The sequence below is a fragment of the Entelurus aequoreus genome, linkage group LG02 (genome assembly GCF_033978785.1).
Source record: "Entelurus aequoreus isolate RoL-2023_Sb linkage group LG02, RoL_Eaeq_v1.1, whole genome shotgun sequence".
Lineage (NCBI taxonomy): Eukaryota > Metazoa > Chordata > Actinopteri > Syngnathiformes > Syngnathidae > Entelurus > Entelurus aequoreus.
In genome coordinates, this window is record NC_084732.1 from 89,713,292 (window position 1) to 89,735,675 (window position 22,384).

Sequence of the window (22,384 nt, forward strand, 5' to 3'; positions counted from 1 at the left end):
TCTGTATCATGAATCAATTTAAGTGGACCCCGACTTAAACAAGTTGAAAAACTTATTCGGGTGTTACCATTTAGTGGTCAATTGTACGGAATATGTACTTCACTGTGCAACCTACTAATAAAAATCTCAATCAATCAATCAAATTGTATGTGTTACAGTACACAAAGTAGTATGTGTTGTACACACATGATATACTTGTATGTGTTACAGTACACAAAGTAGTATGTGTTGTACACACATGATATACTTGTATGTGTTACAGTACACAAAGTAGTATGTGTTGTACACACATGATATACTTGTATGTGTTACAGTACACAAAGTAGTATGTGTTGTACACACATGATATACTTGTATGTGTTACAGTACACAAAGTAGTATGTGTTGTACACACATGATATACTTGTATGTGTTACAGTACACAAAGTAGTATGTATATCTGCCATGTCAGCAGTCAACAACAACACCTTGAAAAGCCGCAAGAAATGAAATGATGAAATATTTACAAGTAGCTGCTGATGTTTGAGTGAAGTTGACTAAGAAAAAGTATCTTTCATAAAGTAGTCACCTGGACAGAGAATTGGAATAGTTTTTTATTAAGTATTTGTGAAGACCTGCAGCATAAATAATAGGAGGTCCAAAATGTGTTGGTCTTTGGCATGTTTAACATCATCTGGGTCACACCATTCTGGGTTAGGGTTAGTCACCTCTGACTATTAATGTCATTACTGAATGACACTTGTGTTACAGGTGATAGTCAAACAAGTTGTTACAGGTGATAGTCAACATTTACAAACATTTATTGACTGCTGAGTCAGCATCTTTTGTAACTGCTAAAGGTGTAACAAAGGTGAGTGGGGGAGGTCCCAGCTTTGGGCAGGTGAGTTAGCACAATGATGGTATGGTAAAAAAGTAAAAAGTCTGGACAGAGTCAAGGCTGAAAAAAAGACTAAAAAGCAAATGATTCCAGTTATTCCTCTTCTACCTTCTAGTGGAGTCAGCAGTTTGGCACACCACTTCTTCCACACGCTGAGATGAGACAGGTAGGACTTAGGATTCCACAGGTGAGATGAAGACCTACACTTCCTGTTCCACTCGCCTCCTGCGGACTGAACACAGACATCAGGACTTTAGTCTCTCAGTGACTGAACACAAACATCAGGACTTTAGTCTCTCAGTGACTGAACACAAACATCAGGACTTTGGTCTTCTAATGACTGAACACAAACATCAGGACTTTGGTCTTCTAATGACTGAACACAAACATCAGGACTTTGGTCTTCTAATGACTGTACACAACCATCAGGACTTTGGTCTTCTAATGACTGAACACAAACATCAGGACTTTGGTCTTCTAATGACTGAACACAGCCATCAGGACTTTGGTCTTCTAATGACTGAACACAAACATCAGGACTTTGGTCTTCTAATGACTGAACACAAACATCAGGACTGTGGTCTTCTAATGACTGAACACAAACATCAGGACTTTGGTCTTCTAATGACTGAACACAAACATCAGGACTTTGGTCTTCTAATGACTGAACACAAACATCAGGACTTTGGTCTTCTAATGACTGAACACAAACATCAGGACTTTGGTCTTCTAATGACTGAACACAAACATCAGGACTGTAGTCTTCTAATGACTGAACACAAACATCAGGACTTTGGTCTTCTAATGACTGAACACAAACATCAGGACTGTAGTCTTCTAATGACTGAACACAAACATCAGGACTTTGGTCTTCTAATGACTGAACACAAACATCAGGACTTTGGTCTTCTAATGACTGAACACAAACATCAGGACTTTGGTCTTCTAATGACTGAACACAAACATCAGGACTGTAGTCTTCTAATGACTGAACACAAACATCAGGACTTTGGTCTTTTAATGACTGAACACAACCATCAGGACTTTGGTCTTCTAATGACTGAACACAAACATCAGGACTTTGGTCTTCTAATGACTGAACACAAACATCAGGACTTTGGTCTTCTAATGACTGAACACAAACATCAGGACTTTGGTCTTCTAATGACTGAACACAACCATCAGGACTTTGGTCTTCTAATGACTGAACACAAACATCAGGACTTTGGTCTTCTAATGACTGAACACAACCATCAGGACTTTGGTCTTCTAATGACTGAACACAAACATCAGGACTTTGGTCTTCTAATGACTGAACACAACCATCAGGACTTTGGTCTTCTAATGACTGAACACAAACATCAGGACTTTGGTCTTCTAATGACTGAACACAACCATCAGGACTTTGGTCTTCTAATGACTGAACACAACCATCAGGACTTTGGTCTTCTAATGACTGAACACAACCATCAGGACTTTGGTCTTCTAATGACTGAACACAACCATCAGGACTTTGGTCTTCTAATGACTGAACACAACCATCAGGACTTTGGTCTTCTAATGACTGAACACAACCATCAGGACTTTGGTCTTCTAATGACTGAACACAACCATCAGGACTTTGGTCTTCTAATGACTGAACACAACCATCAGGACTTTGGTCTTCTAATGACTGAACACAACCATCAGGACTTTGGTCTTCTAATGACTGAACACAACCATCAGGACTTTGGTCTTCTAATGACTGAACACAACCATCAGGACTTTGGTCTCAAACACAAGCTGGTTAGTCTGCACAACAAACAGTGAGTCAGCAAAAACACATCAGGTCAAAGGTGACATCCATTTAAGTGCATCAGTGCAGAAGGTAAGATGGCGTCGGACGCACACACACACGCACACACACACACACGCACACACACACACTTCAGACCTGTACTAGCGCAGCTGTAACAGGAGGCGGAGCTAAAAACAAAAGAGCAGATGATGTCGTCCACATTACATTCTGCAGGAAATATGTTCAATAACCCGGTTGCCTTTAATCGTATTTTCCCACACTGTGAAAGTCATTGAAGGTTTCCTGACTGCTGATTGGACGAGAGCATAAACACTTCATCGTATTTTCCCACACTGTGAAAGTCATTGAAGGTTTCCTGACTGCTGATTGGACGAGAGCATAAACACTTCATCGTATTTTCCCACACTGTGAGAGTCATTGAAGGTTTCCTGACTGCCGATTGGACGAGAGCAGACAGAAGTAAACACTTCAGGTGAGATAGTTGGAGATGTTGTTTTGTTGGAATAATATGATTGTTGATCAAACACCTTTCAACATTTGGGCAAAAATACAATCATTTATATACACCAAACTACAATATTATATATACACGCACTACAATATTTTATATATACCAAACTACAATATTATATATACACCAAACTACAATATTATATATACACCAAACTACAATATTATATATACACCAAACTACAATATTATATATACACCAAACTACAATATTAAATATACACCAAACTACAATATTTTATATACACCAAACTACAATATTATATATATACACCAAACTACAATATTTTATATATACCAAACTACAATATTTTATATACACCAAACTACAATATTATATATACACCAAAGTACAATATTATATATACACCAAACTACAATATTATATATACACCAAACTACAATATTAAATATACACCAAACTACAATATTTTATATACACCAAACTACAATATTTTATATACACCAAACTACAATATTTTGTACACACCAAACTAGTTTGAGAATAAACTCACCGGCTCAGAACTACTGTTCTCTGGCCTCATTGTCTGGACTGCCACATTGGTGACCTGGACATGATGTGAACACGCAGCCTTCTGATCTGGAGCATGTTTCACGCTGCTGGTCCCGTCATGCCTGAGGGCTCGGCGCCATTACAACAGCCAGTCGCGGCTTCCGCCGTCTTTGCAGCAACAGTGAAACTCCCGGAGTTCTGGCAGCACGATGCTGAGCCCTGGTTCCAGCTTGTGGAAGCCCAGTTTCGATTACGGGGGATTAGAGCAGATGAGACACTGTACTACCATGTTGTCGCGGCTTTAGACACTCAAACGACGCAGAGAGTTATGGCCGTGCTGAGGGATCCTCCGGCGGCAGACAAGTACGGTGCGTCAAAGACTTTATTGCTGCGGCTGCACCAGCTGTCCGACGCCGAGCGAGCTCACCGCCTCTTGTCTCTCAACGGCCTGGGAGACAGCGAGGCTACCGAGCCAATGGAGAATATGCTCGCATTGCTCGGTTCCGGGGATGCATCGTTCCTTTTCCTACAGTTGTTTCTCCATCAGCTACCGCCCCGGTACGCATGGCGCTCGCCAACCTGCCGTTAGTCACCACAAAAGATTACAGAGGTTTGGCTGAGGAGGCGGACAGGATTCTTCTAGCTGCTCGCCAGTTCAGCGTTCAAGCCCTGCTGCCTGCACCGACCTGGAATGAACCCGAGGAGCTTGATGCTAGCGCTGTGGCTGCAGTGTCGGACCGTCGCCGCAGGGAGGCAGAGTTATGCTTTTACCACCGCCGTTTTGGGACCAAAGCAAAGCACTGCGTGCCGCCTTGCGCTTTTCTGGGCCAGGGAAATGCGAGGGCCGGTGCTCAGTGGCAGCAGTGAGCACGGGCAGAGCGGATAAGCTGCTGTTTGTCACAGATGGCTTGTCAGGCCGCCGCTGGCTGGTGGACTTGGGCGCCCAGCGGAGTATCCTACCTGCATCAGCTGTGGATGCACATGTGAGTGCCGCCAATGGAACCAGCATCCGCACTTTCGGCACCAGGTCAGTGACCGTTTCATTTTCTGACCGCAGGTTCACCTGGGATTTCGTTATTGCCTCTGTGGCCGTACCTATTCTGGGGGTAGATTTTTGTGTGCAAATAGACTGTTGGTGGACGTCTCGAATGGCCGTTTAATTGACTCGGTCGCTTTCTCCACTATTCCATGCACACTGGGAGAGCCGAAGCCTGTGGCCCTCGCCAACACGCTCGCTGTGGGGGATGTTTATCAACGGCTTCTTGCAGGGTTTCCAGAACTGACTGTACCGACGTTTTCGGCAGCGGTCGCAAAGCATGGGGTGGAGCACATAATCCCTACAGTGGGCCTGTCTGTTTTCGCCCGGGCACGGCGGCTTGACTCTGCTAAACTGGCCCTGGCACGGCAGGAATTTGCCACTATGGAGAGACTGGGGATTGTACAACGTTCCAACAGTCCTTGGGCTTTGCCTCTACATATGGTACCGAAGCCTGGGGGCTGTGGCGGCCTTGTGGTGACTTTCGCCGACTGAATAATGTCACCGCGCCAGACCGTTACCCCCATCCCGCACATTCAGGACTTTTGTTCATGGCTGGCTGGGGTGTCTATTTTCTCAAAGGTAGATTTGGTGCGTGGCTACCATCAGGTACCTCTACATGAGTTGGACATACCGAAGACTGCCATAATAACTCTGTTTAAATCATTTGAGCTTTTGAGGATGCCATTTGGCCTGCAGGGAGCAGCACAGACTGTTCAGCGGCTCATGGACTCTGTTCTATGGGATTTACCATTTTTGTTCGTTTATTTGACGATGTTCTAGTCGTCAGTCGATCAGCCGGGGAACATTTGATACATTTACGGCTGCTGTTTAGCCGGTTGAACGAACATGGGCTGATTGTGAACCCGACCAAGTGCCAATTTGGAGTAACAGACATTGACTTTCTTGGCCACCAGGTGTCCTCGCAAGGTGCTGTTCCCCTGCCTACACGGGTGGAGGCAATTTCCAAGTTTCCACGCCCACTAACTGTCAAGCTGCTTCAGGAGTTTCTCGGAAAGGTTGATTTTTATCTCATGCACCCCCTGTATGAGGCATTAAAGGGGAGGAAAGGTTCACAGGAGGTGAACTGGTCTCCTGACAAGCTGCAAGCGTTTGAAGACACAAAGTCTTCTCTGGCCAGCGCAACTTTGCTAGCACATCCCTCTCCCCTACTGCTCCTTTGGCTCTCACCACTGATGCCTCAAATGTAGCCGTGGGCACGGTTTGCGAGCAGTGGGTGGCGGGGACATGGCAGCCCCTCGCCTTCTTCAGCAGGCAACTCAGGGCAGCTGAAAGGAAATACAGCACTTTTGACAGGGAGCTCCTGGTCTTGTTCCTGGCGACCCACCATTTCAGGTTCCTGTTGTAGGGTCCATCTCCAAGTTCAGTACGAAAATTAGGCATGTGGCCGGAGAGCACAATGGAGTAGCGGACTGTCTGTCACGGGTGCTTGTTAGTGCTGGGTCTCCACTTTGCAGAGATTGCAGCGGATCAGAGCAAGGATCAAGGGGCAAGGGGCTGTGTAGCGTGGCACTAATTGTTCTTATCACCAGTTTGGGGATTGGTGGATAGGTGGGATGTGACCAGTTATAAGGGGACACACTTCCAGGAAAAATGTGTTGTTGTTGTTGTGGAAAGAAGAATTATTTATTTGTTTGAAAATAAACTCACCAGCTCAGAATTACTGCCTCATTCTTTCGACTGCCACACTACAATATTTTATACACACCAAACTACAGTATTTTATATAAACCAAACTACAATATTTGATATACACCAAATTTCAAAATTGTATAATCACCAAACAAAAATATTTCATATACAACAAACTACAATATTTTATACACACCAAACTACAATATTTTATACACACCAAAACTACCATATTAAATGGTAATATCGCAGACGATCAGCCTCATTTAATCGTAGCTGCCAAAATGGTGATGACGATTCAAATGTGATTCATTGTGCAGCCCTACTAAAAGTACACATGTAGCAGATAAACACACATTGTTCAAACAAAACTAAAAGTACACATGTAGCAGATAAACACACATTGTTCAAACAAAACTAAAAGTACACATGTAGCAGATAAACACACATTGTTCAAACAAAACTAAAAGTACACATGTAGCAGATAAACACACATTGTCCAAACAAAACTAAAAGTACACATGTAGCAGATAAACACACATTGTTCAAACAAAACTAAAAGTACACATGTAGCAGATAAACACACATTGTTCAAACAAAACTAAAAGTACACATGTAGCAGATAAACACACATTGTTCAAACAAAACTAAAAGTACACATGTAGCAGATAAACACACATTGTTCAAACAAAACTAAAAGTACACATGTAGCAGATAAACACACATTGTTCAAACAAAACTAAAAGTACACATGTAGCAGATAAACACACATTGTTCAAACAAAACTAAAAGTACACATGTAGCAGATAAACACACATTGTTCAAACAAAACTAAAAGTACACATGTAGCAGATAAACACACATTGTTCAAACAAAACTAAAAGTACACATGTAGCAGATAAACACACATTGTTCAAACAAAACTAAAAGTACACATGTAGCAGATAAACACACATTGTTCAAACAAAACTAAAAGTACACATGTAGCAGATAAACACACATTGTTCAAACAAAACTAAAAGTACACATGTAGCAGATAAACACACATTGTTCAAACAAAACTAAAAGTACACATGTAGCAAATAAACACACATTGTTCAAACAAAACTAAAAGTACACATGTAGCAGATAAACACACATTGTTCAAACAAAACTAAAAGTACACATGTAGCAAATAAACACAAATTATTCAAACAAAACACAAACTGAAGCAATTTGTTGCAAAATTCAGTCATTTCCCTTGCATTAGTTGGCGCTACGTGGGCGCTTTTGACAGCACTACTAATTGGCAACAAGCAAAACAGCTGTGTGCGTGTCCACGTATCTACATACCTCCATATTGTACTTTAAGTGTAGTTTTGAAGTGTAAATACCTCCATATCATACTTTGTGTAGTTTTGAAGTCTAAATACCTCCATATTGTACTTTGTGTAGTTTTGAAGTCTAAATACCTCCATATTGTACTTTATGTGTAGTTTTGAAGTCTAAATACCTCCATAGTGTGATTAACGTGTAGTTTTGGGACTTGTGCAGATCCCAAATACACTACATCAGGTAAGGAAAGTAGGTCCTTTAATATCCCGTCATCAAGTAGAAAAAGAAAAGTAGAGGAGGAGATCCAGAATGCTCTTTTCTTCTCTGACTCTCTTGTTGGAAATGTGAGACAAGAAGCAGAGCTGGAACTCCCCTGACTCCATGCAATGAGCTGATTGTGTGTGTGTGTGTGTGTGTGTGTGTGTGTGTGTGTGTGTGTGTGTGTGTGTGTGTGTGTGTGTGTGTGTGTGTGTGTGTGTGTGTGTGTGTGTGTGTGTGTGTGTGTGTGTGTGTGTGTGTGTGTGTGTGTGTGTGTGTGTGTGTGTGTGTGTGTGTGTGTGTGTGTGACTCACTCAGGTCATTGTTCTTGGTGATGGCAGCAGCAGCTCTGGAGCGTGGTCCCTGCTTGGTGAAGTGGTAGCCAAACTTCACGATGCTGTTGTTCTCCTCCAACATTTTAGCTATCTCCATCTCCACATTGGTGCCCAGCTGCTGCCTCTGGACCACAGACATGTCATTCAGTCCAGGACTTGTCACATATGTACCAGAACACACTTTAGCTATCTCCATCTCCACATTGGTGCCCAGCTGCTGCTTCTGGACCACAGACATGTCATTCAGTCCAGGACTTGTCACATATGTACAGGAACACATTTTAGCTATCTCCATCTCCACATTGGTGCCCAGCTGCTGCCTCTGGACCACAGACATGTCATTCAGTCCAGGACTTGTCACATATGTACAGGAACACACTTTAGCTATCTCCATCTCCACATTGGTGCCCAGCTGCTGCCTCTGGACCACAGACATGTCATTCAGTCCAGGACTTGTCACATATGTACCAGAACACACTTTAGCTATCTCCATCTCCACATTGGTGCCCAGCTGCTGCCTCTGGACCACAGACATGTCATTCAGTCCAGGACTTGTCACATATGTACCAGAACACACTTTAGCTATCTCCATCTCCACATTGGTGCCCAGCTGCTGCCTCTGGACCACAGACATGTCATTCAGTCCAGGACTTAACACACTTTTTCATCATCATGTGTCCAAGCTTGGCATCAAGAGGTCTCCACATCAGGCTGGCGCTAAACTCAATTGGGAAAGTCTCCCAAGTTCACATTCAGTTCCATGACTATGAATTGAGGTTGCAAACAGGAAGTAGAATTGCAATACATCCGTCTGTTACTATTGTTATAACTTCTAACTGACCTGGTTGTTTATGTTGATCCTACAGTATCTTCTCTATTTGACCTGGTTGTCTATGTTGATCCTACAGTATCTTCTCTATTTGACCTGGTTGTCTATGTTGATCCTACAGTATCTTCTCAAACTGACCTGGTTGTCTATGTTGATCCTACAGTATCTTCTCTATTTGACCTGGTTGTCTATGTTGATCCTACAGTATCTTCTCTATTTGACCTGGTTGTTTATGTTGATCCTACAGTATCTTCTCTAACTGACCTGGTTGTCTATGTTGATCCTACAGTATCTTCTCAAACTGACCTGGTTGTCTATGTTGATCCTACAGTATCTTCTCTATTTGACCTGGTTGTCTATGTTGATGCTACAGTATCTTCTCTATTTGACCTGGTTGTCTATGTTGATGCTACAGTATCTTCTCTATTTGACCTGGTTGTCTATGTTGATGCTACAGTATCTTCTCAAACTGACCTGGTTGTCTATGTTGATGCTACAGTATCTTCTCAAACTGACCTGGTTGTCTATGTTGATGCTACAGTATCTTCTCAAACTGACCTTGTTGTCTATGTTGATCCTACAGTATCTTCTCTATTTGACCTGGTTGTCTATGTTGATCCTACAGTATCTTCTCTATTTGACCTGGTTGTCTATGTTGATCCTACAGTATCTTCTCTATTTGACCTGGTTGTCTATGTTGATCCTACAGTATCTTCTCTATTTGACCTGGTTGTCTATGTTGATGCTACAGTATCTTCTCTATTTGACCTGGTTGTCTATGTTGATGCTACAGTATCTTCTCTATTTGACCTGGTTGTCTATGTTGATGCTACAGTATCTTCTCTATTTGACCTGGTTGTCTATGTTGATCCTACAGTATCTTCTCAAACTGACCTGGTTGTCTATGTTGATCCTACAGTATCTTCTCTATTTGACCTGGTTGTCTATGTTGATGCTACAGTATCTTCTCTATTTGACCTGGTTGTCTATGTTGATCCTACAGTATCTTCTCTATTTGACCTGGTTGTCTATGTTGATGCTACAGTATCTTCTCAAACTGACCTGGTTGTCTATCTTGATCTCCGTCAGCGTGTCGTTGTCTCGCAGCGCGTGGATCAGCGTCTGAATGCCAGCACCGGTGATGAAGTTGGACTCCAAGTTCAAACTGCGCAGCGTCTTGTTCTCCCTCAGCATGTCAGCCAAGGCCTGCAGAGACAAGACTGGGAAGGTGAAGTTCCTCAGGTGTTGGAGGACCATGGCTGCTCACCACTGCGACGGGGTCGTTACTCCGTGTGGCCGCCATGCTGAACTTGCTCACATGCGTGTTCTTCTCCATGGCTTTGGCTAGGTCTTTGAGTGTGGGGATAGGAATGTTCTGGAGCAGCAGCACCAGAGTTAGGTCCAGCAGACAGCAGCATGATGATGACACACACCTACCTTTATGTTGTTCAAGTTGACCTCCACTAGGGAGGGGTCATTGCCTTTAATCCTGCTCAGGGTTTCTTCTACGTTTGTGGGGTTGGGGGGCTCGTCAAAGACGGGGTTCATCTTCTCCCCTTTCACCACATCTTCAGAACAACAAGGTTAGCATGAAGCCAGAAAGGAGCAGGAGTTCTTCATTCTTCTACTCACTGTTGTAACCTCCTGTGCCATCGTAGGTCTGAGTGCTGGTGACCAGCGTGTGGACCCCCAGGATGGCTGCAAACACACACACACACACACACACACACACACACACACACACACACACACACACACACACACACACACACACACACACACACACACACACACACACACACACACACTTGTCAGCCTCTCAAGGTCACAACCAAGCAAGTCTTCATTACCTGCAAGGTCACACAGTTCTGTATCTGTGGCGCTGGACAGGGCCTCCTCTAACTCTGGGTCAATGGTGGTGACGTCCTCCTGCCGGCTTTCTACCGGCTTCTGCTTGGGAATAAAGACTTTACCTAGGAGAGAAACACATGACACACTATAATAAGAATAAAGACTTTACCTAGGAGAGAAACACATGACACACTATAATAAGAATAAAGACTTTACCTAGGAGAGAAACACATGACACACTATAATAAGAATAAAGACTTTACCTAGGAGAGAAACACATGACACACTATAATAAGAATAAAGACTTTACCTAGGAGAGAAACACATGACACACTATAATAAAAATAAAGACTTTACCTAGGAGAGAAACACATGACACACTATAATAAGAATAAAGACTTTACCTAGGAGAGAAACACATGACACACTATAATAAGAATAAAGACTTTACCTAGGAGAGAAACACATGACACACTATAATAAGAATAAAGACTTTACCTAGGAGAGAAACACATGACACACTACAATAAAAATAAAGACTTTACCTAGGAGAGAAACACATGACACACTATAATAAGAATAAAGACTTTACCTAGGAGAGAAACACATGACACACTATAATAAGAATAAAGACTTTACCTAGGAGAGAAACACATGACAAACTACAATAACTGGTCCATCAGGTTCTTGATAATGTTCCAGTACTACAAAGCAGTTTTAAAAGTGACCTTGAGACATGTGACCTTAAAGTGCTGTTTCCATTTCATTGGAATGTGGCCACAAAAATGAGTCAAATGATTTTTGTTTTTATTGCTTCTCACCATCTTGAAGACTCAATTCATTCACTTGCATACGACTTATTTGTCTTTCTGTAGACACACACAAAACACACACATGTTCACCACACACAAAACACACATTTGTTCACCACACACAAAACACACATTTGTTCACCACACACAAAACACACATATGTTCACCACACACAAAACACACATATGTTCACCACACACAAAATACACATATGTTCATCACACACAAAACACACATTTGTTCACCACACACAAAACACACATATGTTCACCACACACAAAACACACACATGTTCACCACACACAAAACACACACATGTTCACCACACACAAAACACACACATGTTCACCACACACAAAACACATTTATGTTCACCACACACAAAACACACACATGTTCACCACACACAAAACACACAAATGTTCACCACACACAAAACACACACATGTTCACCACACACAAAACACACATATGTTCACCACACACAAAACACACAAATGTTCACCACACACAAAACACACACATGTTCACCACACACAAAACACATTTATGTTCACCACACACAAAACACACAAATGTTCACCACACACAAAACACACATATGTTCACCACACACAAAACACACATATGTTCACAACACACAAAACACACATATGTTCACCACACACAAAACACACATATGTTCACCACACACAAAACACACATATGTTCACCACACACAAAACACACATATGTTCACCACACACAAACCACATGTATGTTCACCACACACAAAACACACAAATGTTCACCACACACAAAACACACACATGTTCACCACACACAAAACACACATATGTTCACCACACACAAAACACACATATGTTCACCACACACAAAACACACACATGTTCACCACACACAAACCACATTTATGTTCACCACACACAAAACACACAAATGTTCACCACACACAAAACACACACATGTTCACCACACACAAAACACACATATGTTCACCACACACAAAACACACATATGTTCACCACACACAAAACACACACAAAAGTATACATACAGCAATGTTAATATTTGCTTCCTTGGCAAGTTGACCTGCAATAAGACACTTTTGGTAGCCATCCACAAGCTTCTGCTTGACCACTAAATTGCTGCAGTTCAGCTAAATGTGTTGCTTTTCTCACATGGACTTGTTTCTGTACACAAATATGTATTCATATATATACATGCATATACATGTATATGTATGAATACATACATATACATGTATATGTATGAATACATACATATACATGTATATGTATGAATACATATATATACATGTATATGTATGAATACATACATATACATGTATATGTATGAATACATACATATACATGTATATGTATGAATACATATATATACATACATATACATGTATATGAAACACACTGATTCCTCCTTTTGAAATCAGCAATGGCAGTCCAAGTCCTGCAAGCGGTCCCTGGTGGGGGTTCTGGCACTTCCTGAAGCCAACAAAGGGTAAATACAGTAATCAGGCTCCATCCTGGACAAACATTCTAGAAGCACACTCAAGTCACTTCCTGTGGAGGGAATGTTTGAACACAAAGAGGATTATTGAGGAAGAGGATGAATGATGATGAGGGACACCAAGCTCATTGGTTCACTCAAGTCAATGTGCTTTAGTGGCAATATAGAAGTGTGCACACCTATCTTCTTTAGTGGCAATATAGAAGTGTGCACACCTATCTTCTTTAGTGGCAATATAGAAGTGTGCACACCTATCTTCTTTAGTGGCAATATAGAAGTGTGCACACCTATCTTCTTTAGTGGCAATATAGAAGTGTGCACACCTATCTTCTTTAGTGGCAATATAGAAGTGTGCACACCTATCTTCTTTAGTGGCAATATAGAAGTGTGCACACCTATCTTCTTTAGTGGCAATATAGAAGTGTGCACACCTATCTTCTTTAGTGGCAATATAGAAGTGTGCACACCTATCTTCTTTAGTGGCAATATAGAAGTGTGCACACCTATCTTCTTTAGTGGCAATATAGAAGTGTGCACACCTATCTTCTTTAGTGGCAATATAGAAGTGTGCACACCTATCTTCTTTAGTGGCAATATAGAAGTGTGCACACCTATCTTCTTTAGTGGCAATATAGAAGTGTGCACACCTATCTTCTTTAGTGGCAATATAGAAGTGCGCACACCTATCTTCTTTAGTGGCAATATAGAAGTGCGCACACCTATCTTCTCCATGTGCATGTCCCTGTTACTGTGCTGCACTAGGACTCATCAACACACCTGTGTCCCTGTTACTGTGCTGCACTATGAATCATCAACACACCTGTGTGACTGTTACTGTGCTGCACTAGGACTCATCAACACACCTGTGTCCCTGTTACTGTGCTGCACTATGAATCATCAACACACCTGTGTGACTGTTACTGTGCTGCACTAGGACTCATCAACACACCTGTGTCCCTGTTACTGTGCTGCACTAGGACTCATCAACACACCTGTGAGAGATGTGGTCTTTCAAGTCAGGCCACATTGTTTGATTGACACCAAGCCTAGTTTGACTTGACTCTTGATGCCAAGCAGCCTGATCACTAATCTGGATGTAATATTGCACAAGCAGTGGGAGAAGAAGGGTTAGGGGAGTGTAAATCTTCCATTGGCTGACATTTCAATATATTTCAGCACAAACTCTCCAAAATACTTCATGCAACAAAAAGAAAGAGATGCACTTCAAGGTCGTGTCCTTCTAGTCACAATCAATTGTCATAACAATCAATCAATAGTCACAGCTGTGGTCAATCAATTGTCATAACAATCAATCAATAAAGCAAATAAATGTATAAAGCAATAAAAATATATTCTATTATATAAATTATATTTATATATACTTTTATTATAATAGTTGTCCACACATTTTTTTATTGCTTTATTTATTTTCCTGTAATACTAGTCTTTGATTTATTTTGTACAATTCTCATGCACTTTCATTGTTGATTGATTGTTATGACAATTGATTGACCACAGCCGTGACTATTGATTGTGAAGTGAAGTGAATTATATTTATATAGTGCTTTTCTCTAGTGACTCAAAGTAAAAGGCAATATGTAAGTTCCATTGAAAGCAGTGTGACTGGCACTGGGAGCAGGTGGTCAAGTGGACACAACAGCAGAGACTAGGATGGCGGAAGCGGGGATCGAACCTGGAACCCTCAAGTTGCTGGCACGGCCACTCTACCAACCCCACACTTGCCAACCTTGAGACCTCCAAATTCGGGAGATGGGGGGGCGGATCCGGGGTCAAAGGGGGAGGAGTATATTCATAGCTAGAATTCACTGAAATTTAAGTATTTCTTATACCGTATTTTTCGGACTATAAGTCGCAGTTTTTTTCATAGTTTGGCCGGGGGTGCGACTTATACTCAGGAGCGACTTATGTGTGAAATGATTAACACATTAGCGTAAAATATCCAATAATATTATTGATGTCATTGACGTAAGAGACTAGACGTATAAGATTTCATGGGATTAGGAGTGACAGATTGTTTGGTAAACGTATAGCATGTTCTATATGTTATAGTTATTTGAATGACTCTTACCATAATATGTTACGTTAACATACCAGTTGGTTATTTATGCCTCATATAACGTACACTTATTCAGCCTGTTGTTCACTATTCTTTACACATTTTAAATTGCCTTTCAAATGTCTATTCTTGCTGTTCAATCAATCAATCAATCAATCAATGTTTATTTATATAGCCCTAAATCACAAGTGTCTCAAAGGGCTGTACAAGCCACAACGACATCCTCGGTACAGAGCCCACATACGGGCAAGGAAAACTCACCCCAGTGGGACGTCAATGTGAATGACTATGAGAAACCCTCTAGGGGAGACCGAAAAGCAATGGATGTGGAGTGGGTCTGACATAATATTGTGAAAGTCCAACACATCAGCGAAAGTCCAGTCCATAGTGAGGCCAGCAGGAACCATCCCGAGCGGAGACGGGTCAGCAGCGTAGAGATGTCCCCATCCGATGGACAGGCTAGCGGTCCACCCCGGGTTGGGAGCAGAGTAGAAAAGAAAAGAAACGGCAGATCAACTGGTCTAAAAAGAGAGTCTATTTAAAGGCTAGAGTATACAAATGAGTTTTAAGATGAGAAATTCGGGAGAATGGTTGTCCCGGGAGATTTTCGGGAGAGGCACTGAAGTTCGGGAGTCTACCGGAAAATTCGGGAGGGCTGGCAAGTATGACCAACCCAGCTATACCACCCCGAGCTAGGATTCTCAGAGCTATGTGACTTTTGAAGTGTTGCTATGACAATTGATTGACCACAGCTGTGACTATTGATTGATTGTTATGACAATTGATTGACCACAGCTGTGACTATTGAAGTGTTGCTATGACAATTGATTGACCACAGCTGTGACTATTGAGGTGTTGTTATGGCAATTGATTGACCACATCTGTGACTATTGAAGTGTTGTTATGACAATTGATTGACCACAGCTGTGACTATTGAGGTGTTGCTATGACAATTGATTGACCACATCTGTGACTTTTGAAGTGTTGCTATGACAATTGATTGACCACAGCTGTGACTATTGAGGTGTTGTTATGACAATTGATTGACCACATCTGTGACTTTTGAAGTGTTGCTATGACAATTGATTGACCCCATCTGTGACTATTGAAGTGTTGCTATGACAATTGATTGACCACAGCTGTGACTATTGAGGTGCTGTTATGACAATTGATTGACCACATCTGTGACTATTGAAGTGTTGCTATGACAATTGATTGACCACATCTGTGACTATTGAGGTGTTGCTATGACAATTGATTGACCACATCTGTGACTTTTGAAGTGTTGCTATGACAATTGATTGACCACAGCTGTGACTATTGAGGTGTTGTTATGACAATTGATTGACCACATCTGTGACTATTGAAGTGTTGCTATGACAATTGATTGACCCCATCTGTGACTATTGAAGTGTTGCTATGACAATTGATTGACCACAGCTGTGACTATTGAGGTGTTGTTATGACAATTGATTGACCACATCTGTGACTATTGAAGTGTTGCTATGACAATTGATTGACCACATCTGTGACTATTGAGGTGTTGCTATGACAATTGATTGACCACATCTGTGACTTTTGAAGTGTTGCTATGACAATTGATTGACCACAGCTGTGACTATTGAGGTGTTGTTATGACAATTGATTGACCACATCTGTGACTTTTGAAGTGTTGCTATGACAATTGAATGACCACAGCTGTGACTATTGAGGTGTTGTTATGACAATTGATTGACCACATCTGTGACTTTTGAAGTGTTGCTATGACAATTGATTGACCACATCTGTGACTTTTGAAGTGTTGCTATGACAATTGATTGACCACATCTGTGACTATTGAAGTGTTGCTATGACAATTGATTGACCACATCTGTGACTATTGAAGTGTTGCTATGACAATTGATTGACCCCATCTGTGACTATTGAAGTGTTGCTATGACAATTGATTGACCACATCTGTGACTATTGAAGTGTTGCTATGACAATTGATTGACCACATCTGTGACTATTGAAGTGTTGCTATGACAATTGATTGACCACATCTGTGACTATTGAAGTGTTGCTATGACAATTGATTGACCACATCTGTGACTATTGAAGTGTTGCTATGACAAGTGCACACTGACCAAGAGCACTCTGTGTTTGGTAGTTTGTATTGAAATGATTAGTGTGTTGAAGTAGATTTCTTCTCATCATGATTGACCTTCTTTAGTGTGGGTTTAGTAAGACTGGCAAAGACAGCAGTTGCTAAGCAACATGGCTGGATGTTGAAGAGTAAGATGATCCATACCTTTCCTCTCTCCAGTGAAGGGGACAACATCATCTCGGTCCTTGTAGTCCATGGCTTCCTTCTCCAGATACTTCAGGAGTCGATCCTTGTCAAACGCTCCTGTGGCCATTTTAGTGGTCTGGTCCTTCTGACGCAGACCGGCAGGAAGGAGAGCATTCTGAGAAGGACAACAAACATCTTTGGACACATCACCCATCACATCAATCACACTTTTCAATTTGCATGATTCATCACAGGAAATGACTTCCTTACGTCGTTCCAATTACCCTTCAAAAACTCACATTTCTTTTTGTCAGAATATTTTCATTTCTTTGTTGTAAACTTGTCAAAATCAGAACTATACATGGTAATCCTCATTCATAATAACACATTTGGTATTTACACATTTTTTTGAGACTTTTCGAATGAAAAAAATATAGCAAATGACTTGTCATGCTGACCACGCCCCCACCACTACAGGTACGGTATCTTAGAAGTCAAAGGAAACCTTCATGTGCATTTATTAGAAAAAAGGATGAAGTTTATGGCAAACCGAAAAATGTTTATTTCAACTATTTTCCCTAAATCACACATTGAGGCTATAAAGTGATTTTTGTATCCGATTACTCGACTAATCAAAAACTTGTCAAAAGGTTGTAGGATTACTAAAATAATCAACATCTGTAGTCCTACCATAACGTATCTACATCTTTGGCTCATATCAGTGGATATTATTATTCATCGACTTTCCACGTCCTTTTCTTAGCTGGTTACTCTTTGTTAACTCGGTTCTAAAGACGTCTGTTGAAGTGAACCAAGCACTTCTTTTCTTCTTCTTATTGCTTTGTTCACTTCAACAGACGTCTTTAGAACCGAGTTAACAAAGAGTAACCAGCTAAGAAAAGGACTTGGCAATAATAATAAGAAAATAAGTGATTTGTTCGATTCAACAGATGTCTTTATTATTGCCCACGTCCTTTTCTTAGCTGGTTACTCTTTGTTAACACGGTTCAAGAGACGTCTGTTGAAGTGAACAAAGCTATTTTTTTCTTCTTTGGCTTCTTCACCTTTAAGCTAGTTTGGCGGTTAGCATGGCTTCTTGACTCCTTCTGCTGCGCAAGTTCCTATTTTACAAGCGTCTGTAGGACTTGATACTTGGATCCTCCATGATCCATGAGCTCAGAAGTGAAGGCATGGTTCCCCAGCCCTACATCCATGAATGTTTTATTGTACTGACCTCTGGGTCCATCTCCTCCAGGGCCGACTCCAGCTGTTTGAGCTCATCCGCCGACAGATTGTTAAGCAGCTCATCTTCATCCAGGTCCTTGTACTTGTCCAGGTCCTTCTTGAATGACAAGGTCATGATGCTGGCTGTAGGACTGCAGTCAATCTTCCAAAGTGGTGGCCTCGTTGTTCCAGACCAGGGGAAAGGCTAGCGGAAAACAAACATTCCTGATGAACTAGAGAGACACTACAATCTGGCTATTTATTCAATGGACACACATTAGAGTTCTTTCATATCCTTCATCTTGTCATGAAGCTGTTTGTGGGCATGACTGCTGTATGCCAATGTTTATTTATTTACACACAGACATCATTTTGTATGACATTATTGTTTGCTGAGATAGGCTCCAGCGCCCCCTGCGACCCCGAAGGGAATAAGCAGTAGAAAATGGATGGATGGATTATTGTTTCTTTCGTTAATATCAGAGTCTGTTCTGCAAAAAGGTCATCCCTAGAAGCACACAGCTTATGGACACTTCAAACATACATCATCATATAATATACAAAGTACAGTACAATACTTTCAAAATCTACCCCCCAAAGAGCCATTTACAGTTTCATACCAACATTTATAAAGAAGGAATCTCTAAATCCAGCAGATCAGTCTCAATATGCTATAGTTGAAATGTGATGAAGGTCATCATCATACATACAGAGGTCAAGAAGGTCAGCTGTGTTAAATGTACTAAGCATAACGTCGCAGTAACGTTTGCTTAAAACGCTTTTTGAAAATGATGTGATTCTTTTATAGAGCTATCAATATCATTCCAGATCATCTACAGACTATTCTATAGCTTGTACACTTTTGAAAGGTTTCCTTCTGGTGTTCTGTCTATGAGAAGTAGTGGTCTAGAATGTCATCCTGTGCTATGTTCTACACTGTGCACTCAGCAAGCTTCAGAAGATTGGAGCCATAAAAAAGAGGATACTTTCTTCTGAAGAATCTGCAGTTTTTGAAGAGAACTGGAACACACAATAGTTGATATGTGCTTCAAATAGCATTAGGAGAGCTATCTGAGGAGGCATTCATCCCTGGATTCTACCTAGCAACACGTTGCTGGGCAACATAGCCAGAAATGTATTTCTTGATATTTGTGTTGTGAATCCATCCTTCAGAGGTTTGCTAATATGTGTGTGAGAAAGGTAAAGTATTGGTATTGTTTATTATCAATAGCACTATTTCTATTGGTATTCATATTGCTCCATTTTTAGTGTAATAATGCTCATTGTCATTTCTGTATTATTTTTTTATTTTCGCCAACTGCTTATTTGCTATTACTTTTACCATCATATTTGTACATGTCCTATTTGCTGATGTTGCTCTGTTGTTGTTGTTGTTGTTGTGTTTGCTGTTGTTGTTTTTGTCTCTCTGTCTAATCCCCCTCTTGTCCCCACAATTCCCCCCTCTGTCTTCCTTTTTCTCTCTTTCTATCCCCTCCTGCTCCGGCCCGGCTGCACCAAATGATAATATAAATACATTTAATAAAGTCAAAATACAAATAAGGCAACAAGAGAAGTATCCTACACTTCTTTTTTGTAAAGTCAATCTGAACAGCCGATATGATCATCTACATCTACTATATGATCATCTACATCTACTATATGATCATCTACATCTACTATATGATCATCTACATCTACTATATGATCATCTACATCTACTATATGATCATCTACATCTACTATATGATCATCTACATCTACTATATGATCATCTACATCAACTATATGATCATCTACATCAACTATATGATCATCTACATCTACTATATGATCATCTACATCTACTATATGATCATCTACATCTACTATATGATCATCTACATCAACTATATGATCATCTACATCTACTATATGATCATCTACATCTACTATATGATCATCTACATCTACTATATGATCATCTACATCTACTATATGATCATCTACATCAACTATATGATCATCTACATCTACTATATGATCATCTACATCTACTATATGATCATCTACATCTACTATATGATCTACATCTACTATATGATCATCTACATCTACTATATCAGACCTGGGCATTGTACGGCCCGCGGGCCGCATCCGGCCCTTTGCGCATCCCTGTCCGGCCCGCGTGAGGCCAATCATAAATTACAAAATAAATTTAAAAAAGTATCTATGTCGAGTGTGCAATTGTGAGTGAATTGAACGGCGCAATTACAAATTACAAAATAAAGTTTAAAAAACATCTATGTCGTGCGCGCAATACAACTGTGCTGCTTTTATTTTGAAATGTGTTATTTATGCCGTATGTCCGGAGGGAACCTGTGAGTGAAGGTGCATAGAGACAAGTGATGAGACGCTAAAAAAAGAAAAGTTGATGAGGAATGGCGTGTTTTGGACTGGCAAGTATTTCTTTACATAAATTAATGGTAAAGCCGTGTGCTTAATGTGTGGTACACAGGTTGCTGTGTTTAAATATCATTTTAATCGCCACTACACGAAGAAACACGAGGGAAAATACCGGAATGTGTCTGATGAAGCGCGCGCAAGGGAGGCTGATGCGTTGATGGTAAAACTGCAAACCCAACAAGGACTTTGTGCCATATTTCACACCCCCAGAGATGCAGCCGTCAGGACAAGTTTCGTCATTTCTCACAAAAGCGCCAGAAAAAGTAAGGCGTTTTCTGACGGAGAGTTTATTAAGGAGTGCTTATTGGACTTTGTTGCGCTGATAATGCCCAGAGACATTGACTGTTTTTCGCTAACTTTGGATGAGAGCTCTGATGCAGTCAATTAAAGAGACAACCACAAGTAATGACTTGTTCACAGAGGTAAATGCGTGTTGGGACAAGCTGGCAGGTGTGACAATCCAATCCACTTTATTTATATAGCACATTTAAACAACAAAATGTTTCCAAAGTGCTGCACAACAATATTACAAACAATATTCAAATATTATCCTTAGCTCCACCAATGACTGAATAAAAAGAAAAAAACAATTACATATAAAACCAATATAAAAAACAATATAGAATAGATATGATTAAAAACTATTTTTAACAACAGATGGTTGTCCAAATCTGATGGGGAAAAATGTTGGATAATGCAGGATAAAGTGACCTTAAAAAGCAATCTGCTTTTGTATAAAGTTAAGTTAGGTTAAATGAAATTATTATTATTATTATTATTATTAATTATTATCATCATTATTATTTATCTTATGGTATATCAAAAATAATATTGAGCAAAATTTAATTGAAATATTGTCGTGTGGCCCTCCAGCAGTGCTCGGGTTGCTTATGCGGCCCCCGGTGAAAATTAATTGCCCACCCCTGTACTATATGATCATCTACATCTACTATATGATCATCTACATCTACTATATGATCATCTACATCAACTATATGATCATCTACATCTACTATATGATCATCTACATCTACTATATGATCATCTACATCTA

General features: G+C 40.7%; 1 protein-coding gene across 1 annotated transcript; it reads right to left on the bottom strand.

The window, feature by feature from the left end:
* Nucleotides 1–580: 580 nt before the first annotated feature.
* Nucleotides 581–19,118, bottom strand: LOC133664848 (tropomodulin-3-like). Its single transcript, XM_062069810.1, has 9 exons — nucleotides 18,899–19,118; nucleotides 17,683–17,839; nucleotides 10,975–11,097; nucleotides 10,757–10,822; nucleotides 10,562–10,692; nucleotides 10,392–10,499; nucleotides 10,187–10,330; nucleotides 8,275–8,419; nucleotides 581–1,109 (listed from the first exon to the last, which is right to left on the bottom strand). Exons 1-9 carry the CDS (start codon nucleotides 19,022–19,024, stop codon nucleotides 1,078–1,080), a joined length of 1,032 nt encoding a protein of 343 aa, XP_061925794.1. The 5' UTR covers nucleotides 19,025–19,118; the 3' UTR covers nucleotides 581–1,077.
* Nucleotides 19,119–22,384: the final 3,266 nt, after the last annotated feature.

Bases quoted from the DNA above. Each gene is read 5' to 3' on its own strand.
- LOC133664848 (XM_062069810.1), bottom strand. From the start codon at position 19,024: ATGACCTTGTCATTCAAGAAGGACCTGGACAAGTACAAGGACCTGGAT. The intron at 11,098-17,682 runs GTATGGATCATC...TTTCTCTCCTAG, and splicing joins CTTCACTGGAGAGAGGAAAG to GTAAAGTCTTTATTCCCAAG. The intron at 1,110-8,274 runs GTGAGTCACACA...GTCTGTGTTCAG, and splicing joins CACCAAGAACAATGACCTGA to TCCGCAGGAGGCGAGTGGAA.